The following is a 21,004-nucleotide window of genomic DNA, read 5'->3' as shown; positions in this document are numbered from 1 at the left end:
TAGAGCGCAACACAGCCTAATATGACAGGAGGAGGACTTGCAGTCATTTAAATACAGGTGAAAGCAGCCTAATTCACTAGCATCATCAATTAAATCACCAATAGAAGCAGAGCTATTTACTAATCCACCAAGCTTGTATCACCTGACATCTGATTTTCCAATCGAACTTTCAACAAACTATCATAATTGCAATAAATAAAAAAGAAAACACACCAAAATTAGGCAGCACAATGATAAAGCTGAGCAACAGTAATCATCCCTTCAATTATGCTGTTCAATGCACTCAAGTCTATATAGTTAATTAAACATACAATAAATATGCCTCATGTCTTCTGTTGTTCTATCTCTAATACTAAGGTACATAACCAGCAGGTTCAGTTGCTTCTGGTCAGCTGGGTACTCAGGAAAAAAGCCTCTTGAAGCTTTTTATGCCCCTGTTACTACACAGGAGGTCAGCCACCTGCCAATTGCAGTGACTTCCCAGCCCTTGGTACAAGTGGGAGATGGGCCAGCACTTTGGCTCTCTGAACAGGTCCCAGACAGCAGGCGCCCCAGTCTTCCTCTGTTCTTTCTCAGTTCCAGAATTGTTCTGATGCATTGTTAGGAAGGTGCCACTCATGTAGGATTCCCTAGCCTGTGGCTTCTGGACACTCACAAACCGATGAGAAAAACATTTCCAGAAGCAACCTTTCAAAGTTTTCAGCACATCTTGCTTGCTTTTCTGCAAATTATCCCACAGTGCACTAATCAATGTAACATTCTACATGATAGTACCCTTGAAGGTCTATGATTTCCCAGCCAGGGATATGTGTAGGAAAATGAACAGTCTCCACCTCCTCAACCTCACGAAAATATTTCTTGGGCCCACCTCTTTTCCACTGGGCTAGTGCCAAACTGCTTAGGGTTGGCCTTGGGAACAAATGCTTCTGTTCCTGAGTCCTTCCTTTATACTTAACTATGAATAGACAGACCTTACCAGAGTTTGATTTCAAGGATGAATGAAGTTACTGATCCCTCCTGGACTGAGGGGAGTAACATAACTCACCCCCAGGTCTTCCTGTCAAAACACCTAAGCCATTGTTTCTGCTCTAGGAGCCGTTTTCACATTTCATTAAGGGCAAGCACTGACTTAAGCTGATGGAACTTTAATATTAATTAGTCTACTGGATGTTAAGCCAGACAAAGTCTGACCTTTTTAAACATTACTGTTTTCTAAATATTGATTAACAATCCATTTTTCCCCAATAAATTCGGGTTTTAATAAATATGGCAATTAAAAATAGCGGTTAGAGTTAGAAGAAATAGTATTTTATTGTGAACTTAAGTTTTTCTCAAAGGAATAGCTATAGGCCCATACAGTGGAAATTGCTGTTGGTGGCTAATCACTGTAGGTACTTGCCAATAATACATTCTGGCATTTACTACATTTAAACACTAAGCACCCTACCATGCGGGCTACAAGGCAGGGTCTTTTCCTGTTAAAAAAGGGTTATTTTTGACAGGTTCATCTGCAGGTGTAAAGGTTGGAATAGTGAGGGTACATAGCTAGGTCTGGAGCAATGTTTTTCTTGTCAGCCTAGTGTTTGGCAAAGCATGTGCCACAATCCAAAGGTAACATTTTATTTCACGGACATTGGTATATTTCCCTGCACCATATACTATGGTGTTACCTGGAAGTTAAATATTACCATTGTGGATTTAACAATGTTACCATGTTTTAACGGTCAGAGCAAATACACTGTGGAGTTAATAGCAAGCCCCAGTGTGCAGAGTTGCCAAGCAAGCCATACCAGTATGCAAACTAATGGGGGTGATCACACAAAAAGAGGCGTTTTCTACCAACTGTATTCTCAAATAATAATACCTGGATTAAGTTTTTGAGAAACTAAATCAATAACTTTGATCCTCTACCATGACAATCAAGTGTTCATCTGTCAGTATTTTGCAAGTGACACTATCAAAATTAAGAATTTCGCTAAAGAAAGATTCGAATATTTGCATTGAACCCATGAGAGAGATCTTAAACTAGCACTGCAACCTGTTATAGGTAGATGTTGGAGTACTTTTGAGGATGGAAGAATAAATTGTAGGGTACGGATAAGTAGTTTTCTTATTGCATAAATGTCTCGATCAAATAATTAAATACATATAAAAGTTCATTAATAAGCATGGGAGTAAGTTTCCCCTCTGTATGTTTACACTGTAGTGCTAAACATATATTTTTGGATTTTCATTGGGTACAACCTATCTGCTTTTTTCAAACTAATTTTGGGTTGGGATCACTGGACTGCTCATAGTATGGCAAAATGCATTCCCCGGGCATTCCTCTCTGTCATACTAATGATGGGTGTCTAGGTTGAATGTCTCATTGGGTGTCAGGCCCTTTACAAAAGGGAAACTAGATCACAAAGGTGCATAATGGCACACATGAAGCAGCAGAGAATGCAAAACTAACAGCATTAAGGCAGTTCAAACAAGCTTTGTATACAAATAAACAAGCCTTTTTAAAACTATGTATATCGCATCCAGGTAACAGGTGGAGAAGTAAGTATATTTAAAAAAATATGAAAATAAGAACAATGTATAAAAGGTGGAGGCATATGTAGATCCTATTAATAATATTATAAATTATAGTAATCTTGCTATACAAGTAGAACTTATGGTCCGTATGGCATGGATGAGATTAAATCAGGAATTGAAGATGGAGACTTTTAGAAACTTCCATATAGTGTTTGTGGAATGGCTCCGGAGTAATAGAGTTCCAGATCTTTGGGATGCCTCCTATAAAGGAAGTCTTTATTTAATATTCATCTTGTCTGTAGCAGTGCCTTCTGGCTTCTTAGAGAGTACATGCCTCCAAAGAACATCAATTTTGTGAACATCTTGAATTAGCTAGGGAATTTGAAGCTGAGGCTACAAGAACATTGGGAGAAATAAGGAGGGGGAGTGCCTATTTAACTAAAATAAAACTGGGTTACAACATTCATGAATCAAAGAGCAAATATAGTGCTTGATAAATTATGTCCAATCTGAGGTATTCACAATGCAACATTTGATTATCAGTGGAAACCTGATTTAATCAAGTGTAATATTCAAATTATTAAAGAATTATGATCATGCCAAACCACTAATTACATCTGGAGTACCCTACAGTCCTTAAATATACATATATGTCCACATTTACATGAATGAATGAACACCCAAGAATAAGATTACACAGAATACACCACAAACAAATATATTCATGCCACAAAATATATACATTAAAAATATTCTCCTGTCCCAAGCCCACCCACGAGGTAGTCATTCTGACAAGGAGAACTCAGGAGAAACTTCTTTAAATTCTTCTCTCTTTCTTGATCCAACACATTGGCACACCCTACTCCATTCTTTATAGAGTCCTCTATGTTTAACATAGTAATAGGTGCAGCAAGTAAAAAAAATGTAATGATAATAATTACTGCCTTAATTACTATGTTAAACAATGGTTTTATTTTTCAGTTTGATATATTTTCACATATTTAACTAGGCATTTGCTTTCCAAGTACTTGAACTTGCTAACTCATTAACGTGAAGGTGTTTCTTTGTTTCTATAAGATGACGGTCACTTGACATGTGAGTTCTTTTCCCAGCATACATCTCAAGCACTTTTTATGGTGCTTTAGTTCCCCCATTATATGGCGCACTGTGGTGGGCCCCCAACCCATGTCATTCAAAACATCCATGGTTCAAGGCATTGCATTCATTGTGTACCACAGGTTGAAAGCTTAAACAGGTAAACATACATGACTCTTGATAGATTATGTTTGCAATGCTTTGACAATTAGGTTTAACTAATATGATGATTTATTTTTCGACTTATTCTATTTTATTCAGTCCCTGGTGCCTGAGTGGCGTGGTAAGCCCCCTTGTATATATTGGTTTGTTGTTAGTTTTCTCACATGGCCACTTGGGTACTATGCATCCAGACCCTTTGGTAGAGTTCACACCCACATGTGTATGTGTAAGTGATTTCATCTATGGTATTCATTCCGAGGGGCACAAGAGTCTTCACGTATTTTTAGTATGCTTGCATCAGTTTGAATTATGTTAGCATTACCACCACTAGTGCACAATGTCTTTAAGAATCCCACTAGCACAACTAAAATGGCTTGATCTGAGTGACATTCCTACATTAGTTGAGTATGGCACATGTTAGATGCATTGTTTCTTGACCTAATAGGTATGTGTCGGCCACCTGACTTTGCTAGTTTACCTGTGATTCACTTTTTTTAAGGAAATGGCTGATCTTTAGATTATAGTTTGTTGGCCTGAAACCTGGAGGAGAACTTTAATTAATGAATAGAAAACATTGAGTGATTGCATCAGTATTAGCCGAATGAACAGTAAAATATCATATTGATAGTGTGCAAGAGGGAAAAGAAAAGAACACTTTGGGCCTCATTCACAATAAGAGGTCTAAATCTGCACTTGCAGATCTACACCTACATGCGAGTGCTGATTTACTAGTTTTAGAAAGTCATAAAAATTTTGATTAATGTTGTCTAACATTTAGGGGCCCCAGAGGACTTGACCCTCAGTAAATTTCTAGGATGGTGAAACATTACTCCCCTAAACTCAATTTGGGGTCTTCTAGTTCAAAGCTCCTGAACATTCTGAAATTCCAGAAATTTGAATCTGGAAGCTTTGCAGCACAAGCTCCAGCAATCTGGAATTCACTCCCTCTGAGCATTTGGAAAAGACTGAAGATCTAGCTGTACAAGCAAGCCTACTTGGATAAGCCCTCAGCTCTATACCTCAGTCTTTCTGATTGTTCGTTATGTTTTAGTGCCAAGAAACATCTTGATGGTCATGGGCTCTATAAATAAGATTAACATAACATAATGATGCTAGGAAGTTACTACTTGAACAGGTTTCAATGCATATTCCAGTGAAAGCCAAATGATATTCCCAGCAGGATCCTATTCTTCAATGTATACCTTCTGAACTACAGCAATGATTGACATCTATCTGTGAAACAAAAATATGAAACACAATTGATATTGCAACAACATTAAAATAAGCCCTTGCTGTATTTCTGTTTAATTCAGATTGGTACAATATCTGCAATCATTGTGATGTCTGTATTCAACTCCATATATTGCATGCCCGAGATCCTTTAAGGTGTATGGCTCGGCTGTTTATTTTTACTTTGTTAAGAATTTGCAAGTCTAGAAATTATCTTGGTAAATAATATACCATTTCTTGGGGTTGAATAGGTAATTCAATCAAAAAAGTTTGAAAGTAGAACATTAGGTAAGAACAGGTAGTGACATTATTTTCCTGTCAAACGTTTCACCAGTATATTAGTAACAGTAAAGCTTTCAAGACTTTGACTAGTAAATACCTAATTTAATAAATGTTGGTAATTCCAAAATGTATCTGAATTCATTATACCAATTGAAATTGTTTCAATCTTATTTTTATTATTTCCTGTTATTATCAGCTGTTGTGCATTCCATAACCACACCAGAAGGAATTTGCTATTAAAAACACTTATAGTGCAGAAAATAGCCCAATAACTTTCCTTCAGCCATAAATGGGTGGTAGGTACTAGCCACCTGCTATGAAACCAACAGAGTGGTCTAAATCACATTAATTAGCATGCTACGAACTGTTAAATGATGACATAGGTTCAATAGATATGTGATCTCTGTTTTCCCACAATCATGAACAAAACATTGTTTAGACACACTAGTGTTTAGAAACACTTAAAAAGCACTGTTTTAATTTTACTCTATGCTTTGAAGTTGTGCAGCACTACCATCACTACCGTGTAATGCTGTCTAAGCCTATGTTAGTATCCATGTGGATAACCTATTGGGCAGTGCTAAAATATGTAGTAAGACTGATGCATTCAAATGTAACCTTTTACCTGCATGTTTTAGCACTGCCATGGTGGTATTCTAATACAAATATGCTACATGCACACTATAGAACAGTGACTGAAGTTTTCTGTTCCCTTTTACGTCATCTGCCATTTGCTAAGTCACTATTACTTTGACACCACCTTTATTTTTATACATTATTTCGGACAATCAAATCAAAAAAACGTTATTTAATGTAAGGATAATTTAGCATTAAGGTCAAAAGAATAACTACTTTGTTTGTTGTTAAAGATTTTTATTAATCTAATTTTTTTATTGATTAGTTTAGCATTACCATTACAGTAATGTATTGAAAAAGAATGTAATTTAAATAAGTTAGAGTTAAAGTTAGAGTATCTTGGATTTAAGTAGTGTTCTATATGATAAGAAACAACAATTACATTTACTGTTATCTTTAGGATATTTAGTAATATAATTCAATAGAAATATTCAACACAATCTAAGGCTAATGTTAGAAACAAGTTTATTATTAAAATGTAATTTAACATGAACTAAAGTTATTGTAAGATTGAATTTCTTACTATATAAGTAAATAAAATTTGAATTATAGAGTTAACATTAGAAATACAACAGTGTTATTATTTTTATTTAACTATATTAGGAGTAGGTTAAAGGTAAGAGTTAATAATAATTTAATATAATGAAAATATTATAAATATGTATTTGGTTTGGATTTGGGAATTGTTTTGTCACTGCAGTAAGAAAATGTGTGACATTGTAATTGAATTAAAAGTTATGATACACATTAGTAATAAAGTAATTTAATGGAATTGCATTAAATAAAAAAATCCAATTAAAGAAAAGGTTAGCAGCATGCTTACTTACAGCTTTGAGTAGGGAGAAGGCAAAAATGTGAAGGTAGATCAAGAGGAAAATGTAAATGTTCTATCCATGTACTGACAGATAGACAAACTAACGTTATGATGAATTAAAGAAGGGTAAGTAAACATATGACGAATAAAAGGTCATGGAATTAAAGACATATAACCATTGTAACTAATGTAAGAAATTTCCATATTTTGTATGATGTATCATAACAGTCTGTAATAGCCCATGTCAACCATATAGTTGTACAGACTTTGTACAGATTACATTACTCTGGAAATTGGTTTCTTATTTCAATACAGCTTCATGTATAATCGCAACTCTAAAATTAATCATTCACAGATATCATTGAAGATAATTCACTGGTCTCTTTTTTCTGACATTAGTACTCAAACTTTAATTCAGAGAAGGAAGTTAAAAAGGGGTAATTATTCTTACCAGAGTTCCAGAGAAATCTCAGAGGGTCATGGAGATTCAGAGTTGTCCTGGGTTAGGCTGTATTCTATACTATGATTACAGAACTACTAAAATTTTGAAAGCACTACTATTCCTTGAAAAATAAATTCTACCTATGTAAACTCATTAAATTTGCTCCATGAGCATATAAGCCCTAGAATCTAAGCATATCTGACCTTTAATACTTGTGATTCTTTATTCAACCCAGAGTTTTCTCTACTTGTGAGTTATCAGTCTTGGATTCTAGGTAATTTTGTAGGGATTATACATTTTTTAGGAATACTATGCTAGAATTGGACTTACCATGCTGATTGCTGCATGTTTTGACCATTATTCTGCCGCGAGACCTCTGCTTGCAGCCACTGTAATCCACAAGTAGAATACCACTTACCAGCAATATCACCACTAAACTTGTCATTTTTCTAGGCTCTGTAACTGTAGTTATAGGCCCATCAGAATTAAGGAGCAACTTTTAACAATAGTCTCTCTGGATACACTGCTCCAAATATGAATATTTCTGAATCCTAAAGTCATTGTGGAAACCAAAACAAATCCTCCATGAGTTAAATTAATAGAGTGCTTTCGATGCTTTTCATAATATATATGTCTCATTTCTAGCTTCACATGGCCTGTGCAAGTGGATACAAAGATGTGGCTACACTGCTTTTAGAAAATTCAGCTGATCCTAATGCTGCTGATAACCACTACTGGACACCTCTTCACCTAGCAGCAAAATACGGACAGGTAAAATTTGATGCTTTTGTTTAAATTTGTGTTTGGCATATAATTATATATTTTTGTTATATTGTGTCCAATCTATAAATAATGATTTTGATCATTTTACAATTGCAAACTATGCAATCGGTAGTACAATAACACTTATTGCTGTACCTCTGTTTTAACAAGAAGTGTGATCTACAGCTGTGAAAGACCCCAAAAGCACTGCACATACCCATCACCAAGCGAGAACTGTAATTATAGATTGCCAAGGCTTGAAACACAACTTTTAAAAATGTGTTTTTTTTGTATGTACTTCAGATATTACTTTGAAAGTGTGTTTTGATAATCAGCTCATGCTGTGGTTTGCAGAACTGAGCATTGTTTTAGTCCTTGTTGAAATGTGTCTAGGGCATTGCACAACCTCTCTCAGGCTGAGATGATTATTCCTATTCGAGAATTAAAACAAACATTAGAATCAGTTGAAATTTGCATCAACGTAAAACAATCATCATTGAAGACTAGATGTCTAATATGCTAATGGTAGCAGATGCAAATACAGGCATGAACAAATTCTGTTTGCAAGCAAAACCAGGTTACATAACTTCAGTTCGTGAAGAACAGAGTTCAGCTTGACTGATGCCCTGGAATTCAATATTACATTATTACTTTGCACAAGAGAAAGTGGCATCAACTCCTGCTCCGAAGAGCATGCCTTGCCACTCCAAGAGCTGCTTGAAGATATGGCACAGTCTGCCATGATGTAAGTGTCATAGACCCAATGCTTACGTTCCCTCCGTTTTTGCATATTCTCACCAGGGAACATCAAGTTATGTTTTAGAGTTGGGAAAGGATTTTTGAGTAGTGCACAGCCTGCATGTACATCAGCAGCTCATATTTTACTTGATGTGCTTGAAAATTGTTTCAGAAAGATGTAGAACTTCGTTTTGAAGATTTGTCATAGTACTGCATTCTATTGCTAGGTTTCTTTCCTGAACCAGATGCAAGTCTTTTTATTTGTTTATGGTTTAAAATTTGTTAATTGATTTTAAGAACAAGACAACATTACAGTTCTGTGACTTGTCCCTTCACATGTACCCACAAACCCTTCTAAACAAGGGGAGAGAGGTGTGTCACATCATGTGAAAATGAATATAATTTCATACATAACATTTGGATCACCTAGACAGCGTTATTGGTACAATTGCATCAAATTTTAAAAAATCAGCATCACAGACACATCTAAAAAGTGTTCATCATCTGTCCCTTCTACATCATGTTTTGGTACAGGGTCTCCTATTTCCTGTAGTAGCCAACTTCTACTAAGTCCCATTACACCCCTCCTCCCTGTTTCACTGCATTGTAAACCAACCTGTGGAGTACCCCAATTCAGCCCTTACCCACCTCGCAAATACCCAGAACCATTGCTTTTGTGTGGGGAGTTGTCTGGACATCCATCTCAGTGCTACATGCATCTTGGGAATGGTGAGGCCTAATTCAAATACCTTATCTGCATATCTAGTGTGTTCATTATGGGTGACTAGAACAGTAAGCACATCTGTATTGTTGACTGCAGTTGCAATTCAGCTAGTATCACTAAATCTAAAATATCCTCACTGGCGGCAATCATACCCAGACATATCCCCCACATGTGAATATAGCTTACCTCTGTCATTCTGAATTTGGGGCACTGTTCAGATCTGTGCAGCCACTGTGGCATGATGTAATCCCTATGTACGCATTTATAATTTATACGTTTCAGGCATGCATTATGATTAACACTCCTGCAGTTACCCAATATAGATATTAGTCACGTTCCCTCAACTCCATGCCAAGATCTCCTTCCCATTATGACTTCAGTGTGTTTATACTGGTAGTAGTGCATGGTATCAATAGCGAGTAAATTTAAGTGATGAGTTTGCCCTCACCTCCCATATCTGGAAGGGTCTAATTTAACACGTGTTTCCAGTTTTCGTGTAATCATTGCCCAGACTTTGCAGACAGTCACTGCCAAATCAGCTTAGGCCAGGAATCATCCACCACCAGCTACCCCCATGTGTCAGAGAAATCAGCATAGCCCACCATTTGGCCATTCTCAAACAGATCTCCCATGTCATGTGGGGTATCTCTCTCATCTCTATGTCTCAAGAGGAGTAGAATCATTGGACTAATCCCGGAAAACCATGGAATTAGCTTCTACATATAAATGTACTCATCCCCTTCTCTTTTAGTTGCCTGTCCCCATGTATCTAGCAGGTCCTAACCTGTAATGGGAAAGTTGGCCGTTTCTTTTGAGGAACTAAGGGTGATGCCAGTAATGCCTATGGTAGGAGCAAGTATGGCAATGTCCCTGGCGGTGGATGAGAGCCCTCCTCCAGAAACCACCACACTGTTTGCTGATTGTGAGCTTCCCAATATTAGGTTTTGAAATTTGGTGCCTATAACCCACCACTATCCTACTGGAGCTTCAGTACCTCCAAATGTATCTATGCCCTTCCTGTCCTCCAGGAGAGCAATCAGAGCAATTCATCCGATTTGCAGAAGCAAGATTCCGGTATGCGCATCAGCATATGTTGCAATACATAAAGTACTCAAAGTAGCATGATCATTTTGCTAATTGTGATGCACCCTATTAAGGACATCGGGAAACTCAGCCACTTGTGCACACTTTGTTCAAGGGAGACTAGTAAATTGCCCACAAAAACACATCTTTATGTTTGGTAGACGTGCCTACCCTGGTACAGTCACTTGTGTGGGATTCAATAACATATTGTCTGCATTTAGCTGGAACCCTGAGTGCATGACCACCCACGCTAATGTATAGTATAAAGCTGAACATGTGGTAATTGGGTTTCTCAATGTTAATAGTATATCGTAGGTATACAATGAGATGACTTCCCACTTACTGCCCACCATTATACTGTGTGTTGGATATGTATAATTGGTGCCAGGGGCTCTATAAATATTGCAAATATCAGTGGAGAGAGAGGACACCCCTACTGAGTCCCTATCTTTCTACCAACTGCCGACACTCTATTACCCACCCTCACTCTTGCCTTGCTAGCAGTATAAAGTAGTTTTACCCATCGCAGGTAATCAGTCCCAAGGCATAGCGTTGTATTGTGTGGTCCATAAACACCCGGTTAACAGTATCAAAAGCCTTGTGGGCATCTAGACTAACAACTTCACTTGATTCCTCTCTTTGCATGGCCTGTCCCATAACAGGGAATTCCTTTTGAATGTTGGTAGTGGTGGTAAATCCAGCCTCATCAGCATATATTATCCACTCTGCTGCCTTTGCTAGGTGTTGTGCCAATATTTTCCCCAATATTTCAGCATTCATATTTATCATTGATAATGGATGATACGATTTACAATTAGTGGGGTCCCTCCCAGGTTTCCGCAAGAATACTATATTTGCCTCACTCAGTGATGCTGGTAATACTCCCATCTCAAAAGCCTCCTAATACATTGCTAGCATAGGTGACCTAAGCAAATCCACATTTGTCTGGCAGAATTCATCTGACAGTCTGTCATTTCCTGCTGCTTTCCCTGAGTTTATGTACTTAATAGCCCACCTGATATATGCCTCCTCTATGGGAGCATTCATAAGTACCCTTGCATCCTTATCTACTATAGGTAAGTGTGCTTCATCCAGAATGGAATCTATACCTGCCTCATCACTGTCATTGCACTTTACATATAGCACCTTGAAAACTTCTGCAAATCAGTCTACGATATCAGTGTGAGCATCAGAACCTCTCCAGTGGCGGCCTTAGGAGACATAATACTGCTCCCACCTTGTTCTCTGTTAACCAGCCATCCTGATTTATCTCTTTAATGGTGATGGATTTCAGTATCCATTCAGTAATCATGTTAACCCAGTGTTTCCCGGGGATCATCTAGGCCAGCCACCAGTTTGTGTTGAGTCTCCAAGGTCGCCTCATCACTTGGGGCCTGCTTTTCTATATTCCCCATCTGCTGTTCCAATACCGTAACCTTATACCCTAGCAACCTTCGCACCAATTACCATACATTTCCCTCATATGGTCACCTTGAAGTCTTCCCATTCTACCCCTGCAGGGGAAACAGTTCCCTCATTCACATCAAAGAATTCCCTTACTTGGTTCCTAATTTCCTCTTGGAGCACTTGGTCATATAGGGCATGAATTTGGAGCCACAACTGTGATATCAGCACCACATGTGCCTGACCTTGTAAGTCCACTGCAAGCAGGGCATGGTCCCAAGGAGTCCGGCCTAAATGCTGAGCCATCCCAAACCAGTACCAGGATGCTTGTTTCGGGTCCAGGGAAGACAAAACTTGGCAGTTCGGGCTGGACTGTTCCCATGATGCACAGTGTCAGACTGATTTGCATATGGCCATGTCTGAACTGGGGGGGTGGAGTGAGCTAAAGAATGATGATGGGTTAAACCCAGATCAGTTGACTGGTGGTGAGTGTTTGATTTGCTCCAACGCCCCGTCCATCATCTCCTTTGGTGTTGTCTTGGGTGGGTGAGCATAAAATCTATTCTGGAAAAAGTCTCATGAGGTGTGGAAGTGAAGAGTGTCCATACCTACCAGTAACACTCTTGATGATCTGCCTAGTGACCTAGTGGTGAACTTAAACTATCTAGAGCTCTATTGTCACCCATCCAAATGATATCATAATGTGCATCATGTTTCAAAAGACGCACCACACCAAAATTATTGGGCCAGATTCACAAAGGTAAACTGAGATGAAAGTCTAACTTTACGACTTTTGGTATTCGCAAAGGGTATTTACGAGAAGTAAAGCTAGACATTTGTCTCAGTTATAACTTACGTTTTGGTCTTAAGTTTAAATGAGATCAAAATTGAGATGAAGATCTAACTTTATAACTTTACTACTCGTAAATGCACTTTGTGAATACCGAAAGTCGTAAAGTTAGACTTTCATCTCTGTTTACCTTTGCGAATTGGGCCCCTGGTGTTTCGATGTTAGGTGCATTTGTGTCTAAAGTAGTGTATGTTTGTCACATATTTCTCCCACTACTCTGATATACCTTTCATCAACATCTTTTAGCTCACTCTCCACCTTAAGTGGCACACTTGCGCCCAAAGTAACACCCTTCATGCTGATTACGTGACGCTGGCATACCAGAACCTACCTCCCCCGTTATCTTTTATCTTCTCATGTTTCTGTGGAAGTAGATGTGTGTCCTGTAGCTTTACTATTCATGCCTGATGCTTGTGGATATAAGACCATATCTTTGGCATTTGACAGGATTCTTTATCCCCTTGACATTGCAAGACATTTTGTCAGTGCATGTGTCACTCCTGTCCCACAAACCATTCACACTGCCGTATTACTGTGTTGAGTGTGGACCAACCTTCTCTCTCTCAAGCCTAAAAACAATATCTTCCTGTTAACATCTAAATATGTGAGGGTCTGATTACAAGTTTGGAGGTCCTGGAGTGGGATGCCACTCCAGCACCCAGCTCCAGGACTGCCAAACCCATAGTCAGAACACCCGCAAGGTTAGGAGTTTTCTCCTGGTCTGGAGGGCAGTGCTTTGATTTTACTACGATGGTGCCTATTAAAAAATGCACCGCAATGGGTATGCCAAGGCACGTTCCTGCATTGCATGGCCTTTAAAGTCCCTGCTGTGTTGGAACGGGGGTGCATGCAGATAGGGGTGCACCACTGCATGCATCCCATGGCACTGACACAACAGGGGGCCCTGTAGGAACCCCTAATGTTCCTCACCATAGCACTTTCAATGATGGGCTCACCGCCATTGAAAGTGAGGCAGTCAAGATACTGCTAATATGCGCTGTGATGCCGTAGCAGCCCCAACAAGTATATTAGGGCCCCTGACTGCCATGCCACCGTGGCGGATATATGATCCCCGGCTGCTGCGGTGGCACTGTGCCGGTCCTACAGTCGTATTCGTAATATAGCAGGCTGACAACCAGTCAGGCTGTCCATGGACCACCACCACGGGTTCAGTAGTCCGATGGTTCTCCGAGCTCGTAATCAGGCCCTAAGTCTCTTCTGTTCCATGCTGTACTAACAGAGATCTAGAAGTGCCACACATGTCCACAGTTAATACATTCACTACTGAGTCTTCAATCATAGGATATCAGAGAATCAGCAAGAGAGCAATGCACTTTAAACGTGTCCTATTTGAAAGTCAAAGAGAACAATAGAAAAAAATCTGTGTTTCTAAACAATGTAGATTATTGAAAGGTTGCTGCTTTAACACATGTATTTGCATATTCATGTTTGCTAATCTAATCCCTCAAACTATATTGTGTATAGACCTCAATAGAGGTAAAACAAAATAAACATAGTAACAGTTAAAATAAAGCATCACAGAGCAAAAAACACCTTTAGTGCATAAAACTACTACAAAGGTAAAAGAAAACGTTGTAAACATTTTAAAAATGGTAAAAGCCATGGTCTAGTTTTGTGGACATAATATAAAAAACTGTGCCTCTTTTGCATAGGATATTCTAGGGTTAAGAAAAATGGGGCATAAAAATCATTTTCTTTGCAATATTAGAACTGGACAAACAAAGGAAACATGAATAAAGTCCTGTACTCCATTGTCACATAAAGCACAGGGGCTCAGTGGTTGCCCTTAATAGTAAAACCATTAATCTAAATTTAAGCTCAAGAAGCAATTACAGGTTTGGTTGAATTTTTTGTCTGTCAGACCCCCCTGAAGAGAAGTTCTTACAGAGAACTATGAGGCACTTTCTTCATGAAGATCTAAGTATACAGCAGCTCTGTCAAAACATGCTCCATGACATTGATCACCCGAAAACCCCATTGGATTACTGCAGCCAGACCTACAACGTATGCACTTGAGAGTAAAAACTTCAATTTCACGGCCTGAACTGGGATTAAAGTAGTCAGTGAACATAGCTGATAGAAATCTTTCCTTCATAATAGTTAAGAAAGAGCAATATGTAAATAGAACAGTTTAAAATGAATAGAGAAGCAAGGAGGATATTTTTTTATTTATTAATTTGAATCAGCTGATTGAAATGTGTTTGACAAAATGAATTATAAAAGGACCCTAAACATTTTCCGTGTGCTTTTACCTTGCCCCTCAATTGTGTGATGTGAAGTATATTACTGAGGTTAGAGCAAAAAAATCTTCCAGATAAATGTAAAGTTTCATAGTTTCATGTTTCTCTTCACCTAATGTCTGTGCCACATCCCCCGTAAAACTAGTGCTTTACTTTTTGAAATATTTATATGTAGACAATGTTCTGATGCATACAGTTGTAAGCTAGTCAAAATCTTTTGGAGAACATTTGGGGGTAGATTAAAACGTTTCACAAAATGTGTGTTTAATAAATTACGCATTGGATGATTACCTCATTTCAGGGATCCTCTGAAGATTGATTTTGCCTCAATGGTAGCTCATACATATTGAGAAAAACCAGTAGAAGGGCAACAACCAACCTTGCTTTAGTCCATTGTTAGCTTGTATTTTTGAAGAAGGGCCACAATCCTCTCCAAATATTTCCTGGCACCACAAAGACGTGTGTAGTGCCATAATCAATCTAAGTAATCCAGAAAGAATATCAATATCAATCAACTTTTGTTTCAATTGAATGCTGAAAAGTCAATAAATAAACAGGGTGACAACTCCAAATTGAATATTTATTTGATATGAATTGGACTGTTGCCATATTATGAAGGGTAGAGCAGTTTGTTTTAAAGCTCAATTGCTGTACAATAATTATTTCTTTGCCTAAGACTTAAAGACTGTAAGTGTATTAAAAATGTTTAAGCAAACATTTTTCCTACAGGGTCATGCAGAGCTGTCTGACGGTAATTTCTAGGTGATTGCCTGGATTCTCTTTTACTTTGATGGATTATGACTTCTGAGTACTTATCTCTTTAAACATACTTAATTATCACATTCATAGGTAGAGACTCATAGTTGGTGCGATTGGTATTCAATACTATAGGAAGTACTTTCAAGATTATTTGAGCTATAAAGGTCTGTCAAATAGTCAATCCAATCGATTCCTGATTCCAGATGGAAATATGTTTCAATCAATTATAGCTCAGAATTGAGTTATATTTTTGAATAAAACTGCTTCACAGAAACCTCCCCACTACTTGCAGTATTTTCTGAGCTGTTTGATATCTGGATCTTCTTCTATGCCATATTCCTATTATTCTCTAGCAGCTCAATGAATATTGGATGTATTTTCTGCATATTAAGCTATTTGTTTCTATGGCTGTTTTCCCCTCTACCTTTTCTCTTGTCTTATTCTTGCAAGACTTAAAATTATTTTGCTGATTTGAGGAGATTTCTTAACTTCTCCAACTGTACCTGACACCTTCAAGCTTCAGTAATGTCGTACAGCTTGTAACTCATGCAGTTAAATTGTGCGTCTGTTGGACAACATAAATGACTGGATAATGCCAGACTGATTCCATGCACCCCCTCAGGATATATTGGCCTGTCGGCCTGCTAGCTTACAGTGTACCATCTGCATCCCTAACCTTACAGGGTGACAAATGTGTGTGCAACCTCCGAACATGACACCCCAGATACTCCAAGAAAATCTTGTTTACAGATCTAGAAACTTTTCATTTGGGCTCTCATGCATACCCAATGAAATACACAAGAAATACTCAGCAAGGTGTTTCAATATTTATTGAAGCATTGTGATTCTTCTATAAAATATGTGCGCTGCCAAAATTAGTAGAATGAAACAGATTTGCGTAATTAACATCAAAAGAACAGTGAACAGGATAAACATCTCCACCATTGTGCTAAGACAGTAATTATATGTGGGAATATAAGTGCTGTGTATAGTGTACTCCTACCTAGTGCTCCCTAACCTAGTCTTTCCTAGGGTGGGTAATCGGCCAAATCCCTGCCAGACAAGACTAACTCCTGAGCACCTGTAGGTAAGTGTCATCAAGCGGTCCATCTTGGTGTAGAGCTGGACATCCCTCGTGTAGGTAAACAGGAATCAGCTGAGCTTGAATTCTTGCATGTAATGACCTCTTTGTGTCATCCATGTGCTTCTCTGCCTCAACATGGAAGTGGTTGTGTATTTATAATAACCACACCTATGTGGCTATGTCGCAACCCGTTTCAGGCCACAATTGTTTATTCTTGTTTGATTGCGTTGTCACCTTATGGCCAATAACAATGAGGACGATTGCACAGTGAACTTTAACCCTTGTACTAAATGTTCAAGGTGTCGTGATAAAGTGCCTATGAAGTAAAAATGTAAGAAATGCAGATTCAGAGAATGTTATCCTGCATTGTTACTCATGAAGATGTATATCAAAAGTCATTGTGTGTAAAAGAGAAGGCAGCTTAGGAAACATGAGCATGTTGTTTCTTACTAGGCCTATTCTGACCATGTGACAGTTCTTGCATTCTCCCTTGGCTTTTTGCAAATCCCACTAAGATCATCTTTCTTTTCACTTATACCTTTCCTACTGCATGTCTTTATGTGCACTCTGTTTTATTCCCCTTCTCTTTTCCTATATCATATTTTACCAGCATCATATTTTTCAGTTCTATTCCTTTTTCAATCCGTATTGTCACAGTTACCTCCAAATGCAGCTGGGATTTGTTTATATATACATAAGTGCTCTTTCTTCACCGTACAACATTCCAAAGACTTTCTTTTTTTCCTCTCATCTTTACTCTTCTGGTTGTCTGCAAGCTCATTTTCTCGTTGATAGTGGTGAATATTGAAAAAGGCCATAAAAAAAGTAACCATCTCAAGCTGCAATGAGAAAGTGAGTGAAATGTGTGATTGTGACTTTCTCCAGGAAGCTTCACTAAACAATCTACACATAAGTTAGTTAAACATCCACAGATATAAAAAGGACAGTAGTTAAATATTCCAAACAGTTTCTTCATCATCATCATCAAAGATCTTTATTTTGGCACAATGGCCATAAAAGCACAAATAAAACTACATAATGAAAAAATCCAACATAACACAATCTTTCAAAACATTAAAATTACCTTAAAATCTAGTGGCGATCAACATAAAAAAAACCAATGTAAAGTTTGTACAAAATTGATGAACACATTCAAGTTGGTATCATCCAAACCAGCCCCCAAAAATATTATAATCTAATAACAGACAGCTTACACATGATGATGACAACCACAGACTTATTTCTCTAGAGAAGCATTTTTGCATGAATCTCTATATCACCATCAAGTCTCGAGTGAGTGCAAAAACCATCAATTGGCTGGTTTCTTATCTCATAATCCTTAAGGCCTCCGTGTGCTCCCTAACACCCAAGTTTCAGCACAGTGAAAATAGCCGGCTCCGCTTACTTCTTGAATAGGCCTGGAAGAAAAACATAGCAACGGTTTCTTAGTGTTGCCACAAGACAGATACCGGCAGTCTTGTGCTCTTGGCACACCTGTCTAATTTGCAGTGAAAGAAGGGAAGGGTAATGTCCTATACTGAAACTGTAGATAAATATGCCTGGTTAATAGTGGCTCAGTCTCGTCCAGGAAGTCCTCCTTTATGAAGGAATCCTTCACTGTAATAAATGCAAGAGTTAAAAAGCCATATTTTGTCTGAGTGTATAAAAGACACTCTTAATGCTGCCAGTAGGTAGATCTAATTTGCACTTTGGAGTCGCTCTGGCCTCCGCAGGAACATTTCACAATCTTTCTTTCCCACTTGCTATCAGAGTGGTTTTTACATATCTTAGCCAAGATATATTACATGAGCCAGAAATGGGTAATATTTCCGCTCACCGCTAGCGATTAGGAACACAGATCTGTGGTAGCCCAAATTCTTCTCCAGAATAGTATAGGACTCAATCCTATATCATAGGATATTGTTCTAAGCCTTAGGTCCAACCTTAGTGGGAGCAAAGGGGTACTTATGGCAAGCCTGTCAAGTGGCACATGAATCACATTTCTGATGAAACTAGGGGAGTCACATACACGTGCCTCCACAATTCTGCACCATAAGAAGCTGTCCGTAGGGCCTGGTGGTTGTAAATCTGTATGGGCCAGAACTGTGAGCCTTGATGCAGTTTGGTGATTCCTCCGACTATCTATTCCATTTTTAATCTATGCTGGGTTATATGAATATGCCACCCAGGATGTTCCTTTAGCGCACATGCTCTAGAGGCATCCCTTCTGACATAGTGTTTGACCTAGTCGAGTGCCCATGGTTCAGGACCTTGTACTTAGTTTTACCCACATTGTTATAAATAGCGGTCTCTAATTGGCAGAGGGAGGTACCTTTGTCCGAATAGGGACCCTTGCTTCTAGTCGAGGTAAGGGGGGTACACTTCTAAAATAACCCCTGCTCACCCCCTTGGTAGTTTGGCATACGCCGACAGGCTTTTCTCAGAGACAGTATGTAACGCATTTGTGAACACATACAGTAATACAGTGAAAACACTACAAATGGACACCACACCAGTTTAGAAAAAATAAGTAATCTTTATCTAAACCAAAACAATGACAAAAATCCACAATACAGTTCTAAAAATATGATTCTTAAAAGGTAGAAACATTTCAGTTTCAAGAAAATGTGAGATGAAACACTTTTACACAAAGTACCTCGCATAAGGCGAAAAATGCAAGCAAAAAGGTTTGCAGGGAAGGTGATGCTTCAGTTCCTTAAACACAGGGTAGGTGATGCGTCCATACCTTACTCGGGGAGAGGTGATGCATCAGTTCCTTACCGGAGAGGAGGTGATGTGTCGGTTTCTTACTGCATAGAGAGGGAATGTGTCAGTTTCTTACTGCATCCCTCAACGATGTTACAGATTTGGCGCTTCGGTGCGATGCAATCTGGTGGGATGCGTCAGTTTTTCTCCAACCGGGCCTGCATCAGAATTGGTGCAGTGATCTCAGACGTCGGAGATCAGTACACAGGATTTGTCGCACAGTAGACACTTCAGCCGTGAGAAGGCACTGCGTCGATTCTTAGGCGGTGGTGATGCGTCAGAAATGTTCTCTTCCACCGCTGCAAAGCGTCTGATACAGGCGGTGCTTCGATTTTCACAGTTCTTACAGTTTCCAGTCCCAAAACAACCTCCAGAGGCCTAGAACACTGGCAGGCACCTCTCAACAGGTCAGAACTCCCAGCAAAGGAGTTCCAGGGGGACTGGGGTTGAAGTCTTTTTGTCCTTGAGACTTCAGAACAGGAGGCAAGCTTAATTCAAGCCCTTAGAGATCTCACTCAAGCAGAGGACCCAGCAAACAGCAAAGTCCTCTCTCCTTTCCTTAGCAGCAAGTAGCCGCTGCAGGCCAACCCCAGACAGCAAACAGCACAGGTAGTATGCAGTATCTCAGTTTCTCCGGCTCTTCTCCTTGGCAAAGGTTCCTCTTGATTCCCAGAAGTGATCTAACATTCTGGAGTCTGGGCCCCTCTTTTTATACTACAAAATCCTTTGTTCTCTATGGCAGAGAAGCTCTGTGCTCAGTCAAAATAAGTTCTGTCCTCTCTGGTGCAGCTTCCTGGCAGGAGGTGGAGACAGCATTGTGGAAGGAAGACCAGGCCCATTCAGGTGAAAGAAAATCACCTCTCCCTACTCTATATTCAGCTCAGGTCTATTCAGCCCAGCCCCGTTTCATCTAGACTCTCTGAAGTCACGGCACATCCCCATCCCCTGTCACTCCTAAAGCCAGACAGTCAATACACATCCTAGCAGAGGCACACTGAATGGCTAATCGATAAAATACCTACTTTCTAAAGTGGAATTTTCAAACATTGAATGTAAAAATCACCCTCATTAAAAGATGCATTTTAACATCCTGAGTTCAGGCATGCTAAACTTTATTTTCCTACCATGTTCCCAGGGGTATTTATGCTTATAAGATATTATAAGCAAAGCTCCCCATTCTATCCTATGCAGACAGGTAGCCTTGTAATAGTGAAAAAACGAAATTGGCAGAAGTTCACTATCAGGACATGCCACACACAGCAGGTCATGTCCTACCTTTCACATACACTGCACCCTGCCCACAGGGGTATCTTGGGCCTACCTAAGGGGTGACTAGCATGTAAGAAAAGGGAAGGATAAGGCCAGGCAAGTTGGTGCCGTTGCCAAGTCGAC

At 39.0% G+C, this 21,004-nt stretch overlaps 1 protein-coding gene across 1 annotated transcript in view; it reads left to right on the top strand.

Moving 5' to 3' along the window:
- MYO16 (myosin XVI) overlaps window positions 1–21,004 on the top strand; it is a 2,821,299-nt gene that overhangs the window by 771,934 nt on the left and 2,028,361 nt on the right. The window contains exon 7 of the mRNA XM_086934162.1: window positions 7,827–7,952. Within this exon, the coding sequence (XP_086790288.1) occupies window positions 7,827–7,952 (126 nt within the window). The remainder of the gene's footprint in view (window positions 1–7,826; window positions 7,953–21,004) is intronic.

Source organism: Lissotriton vulgaris, chromosome 8, assembly GCF_964263255.1.
Source record: "Lissotriton vulgaris chromosome 8, aLisVul1.2, whole genome shotgun sequence".
In the NCBI taxonomy this organism is placed as follows: Eukaryota; Metazoa; Chordata; class Amphibia; order Caudata; family Salamandridae; genus Lissotriton; species Lissotriton vulgaris.
This window is presented reverse-complemented; position numbering and strand designations above follow the sequence as displayed.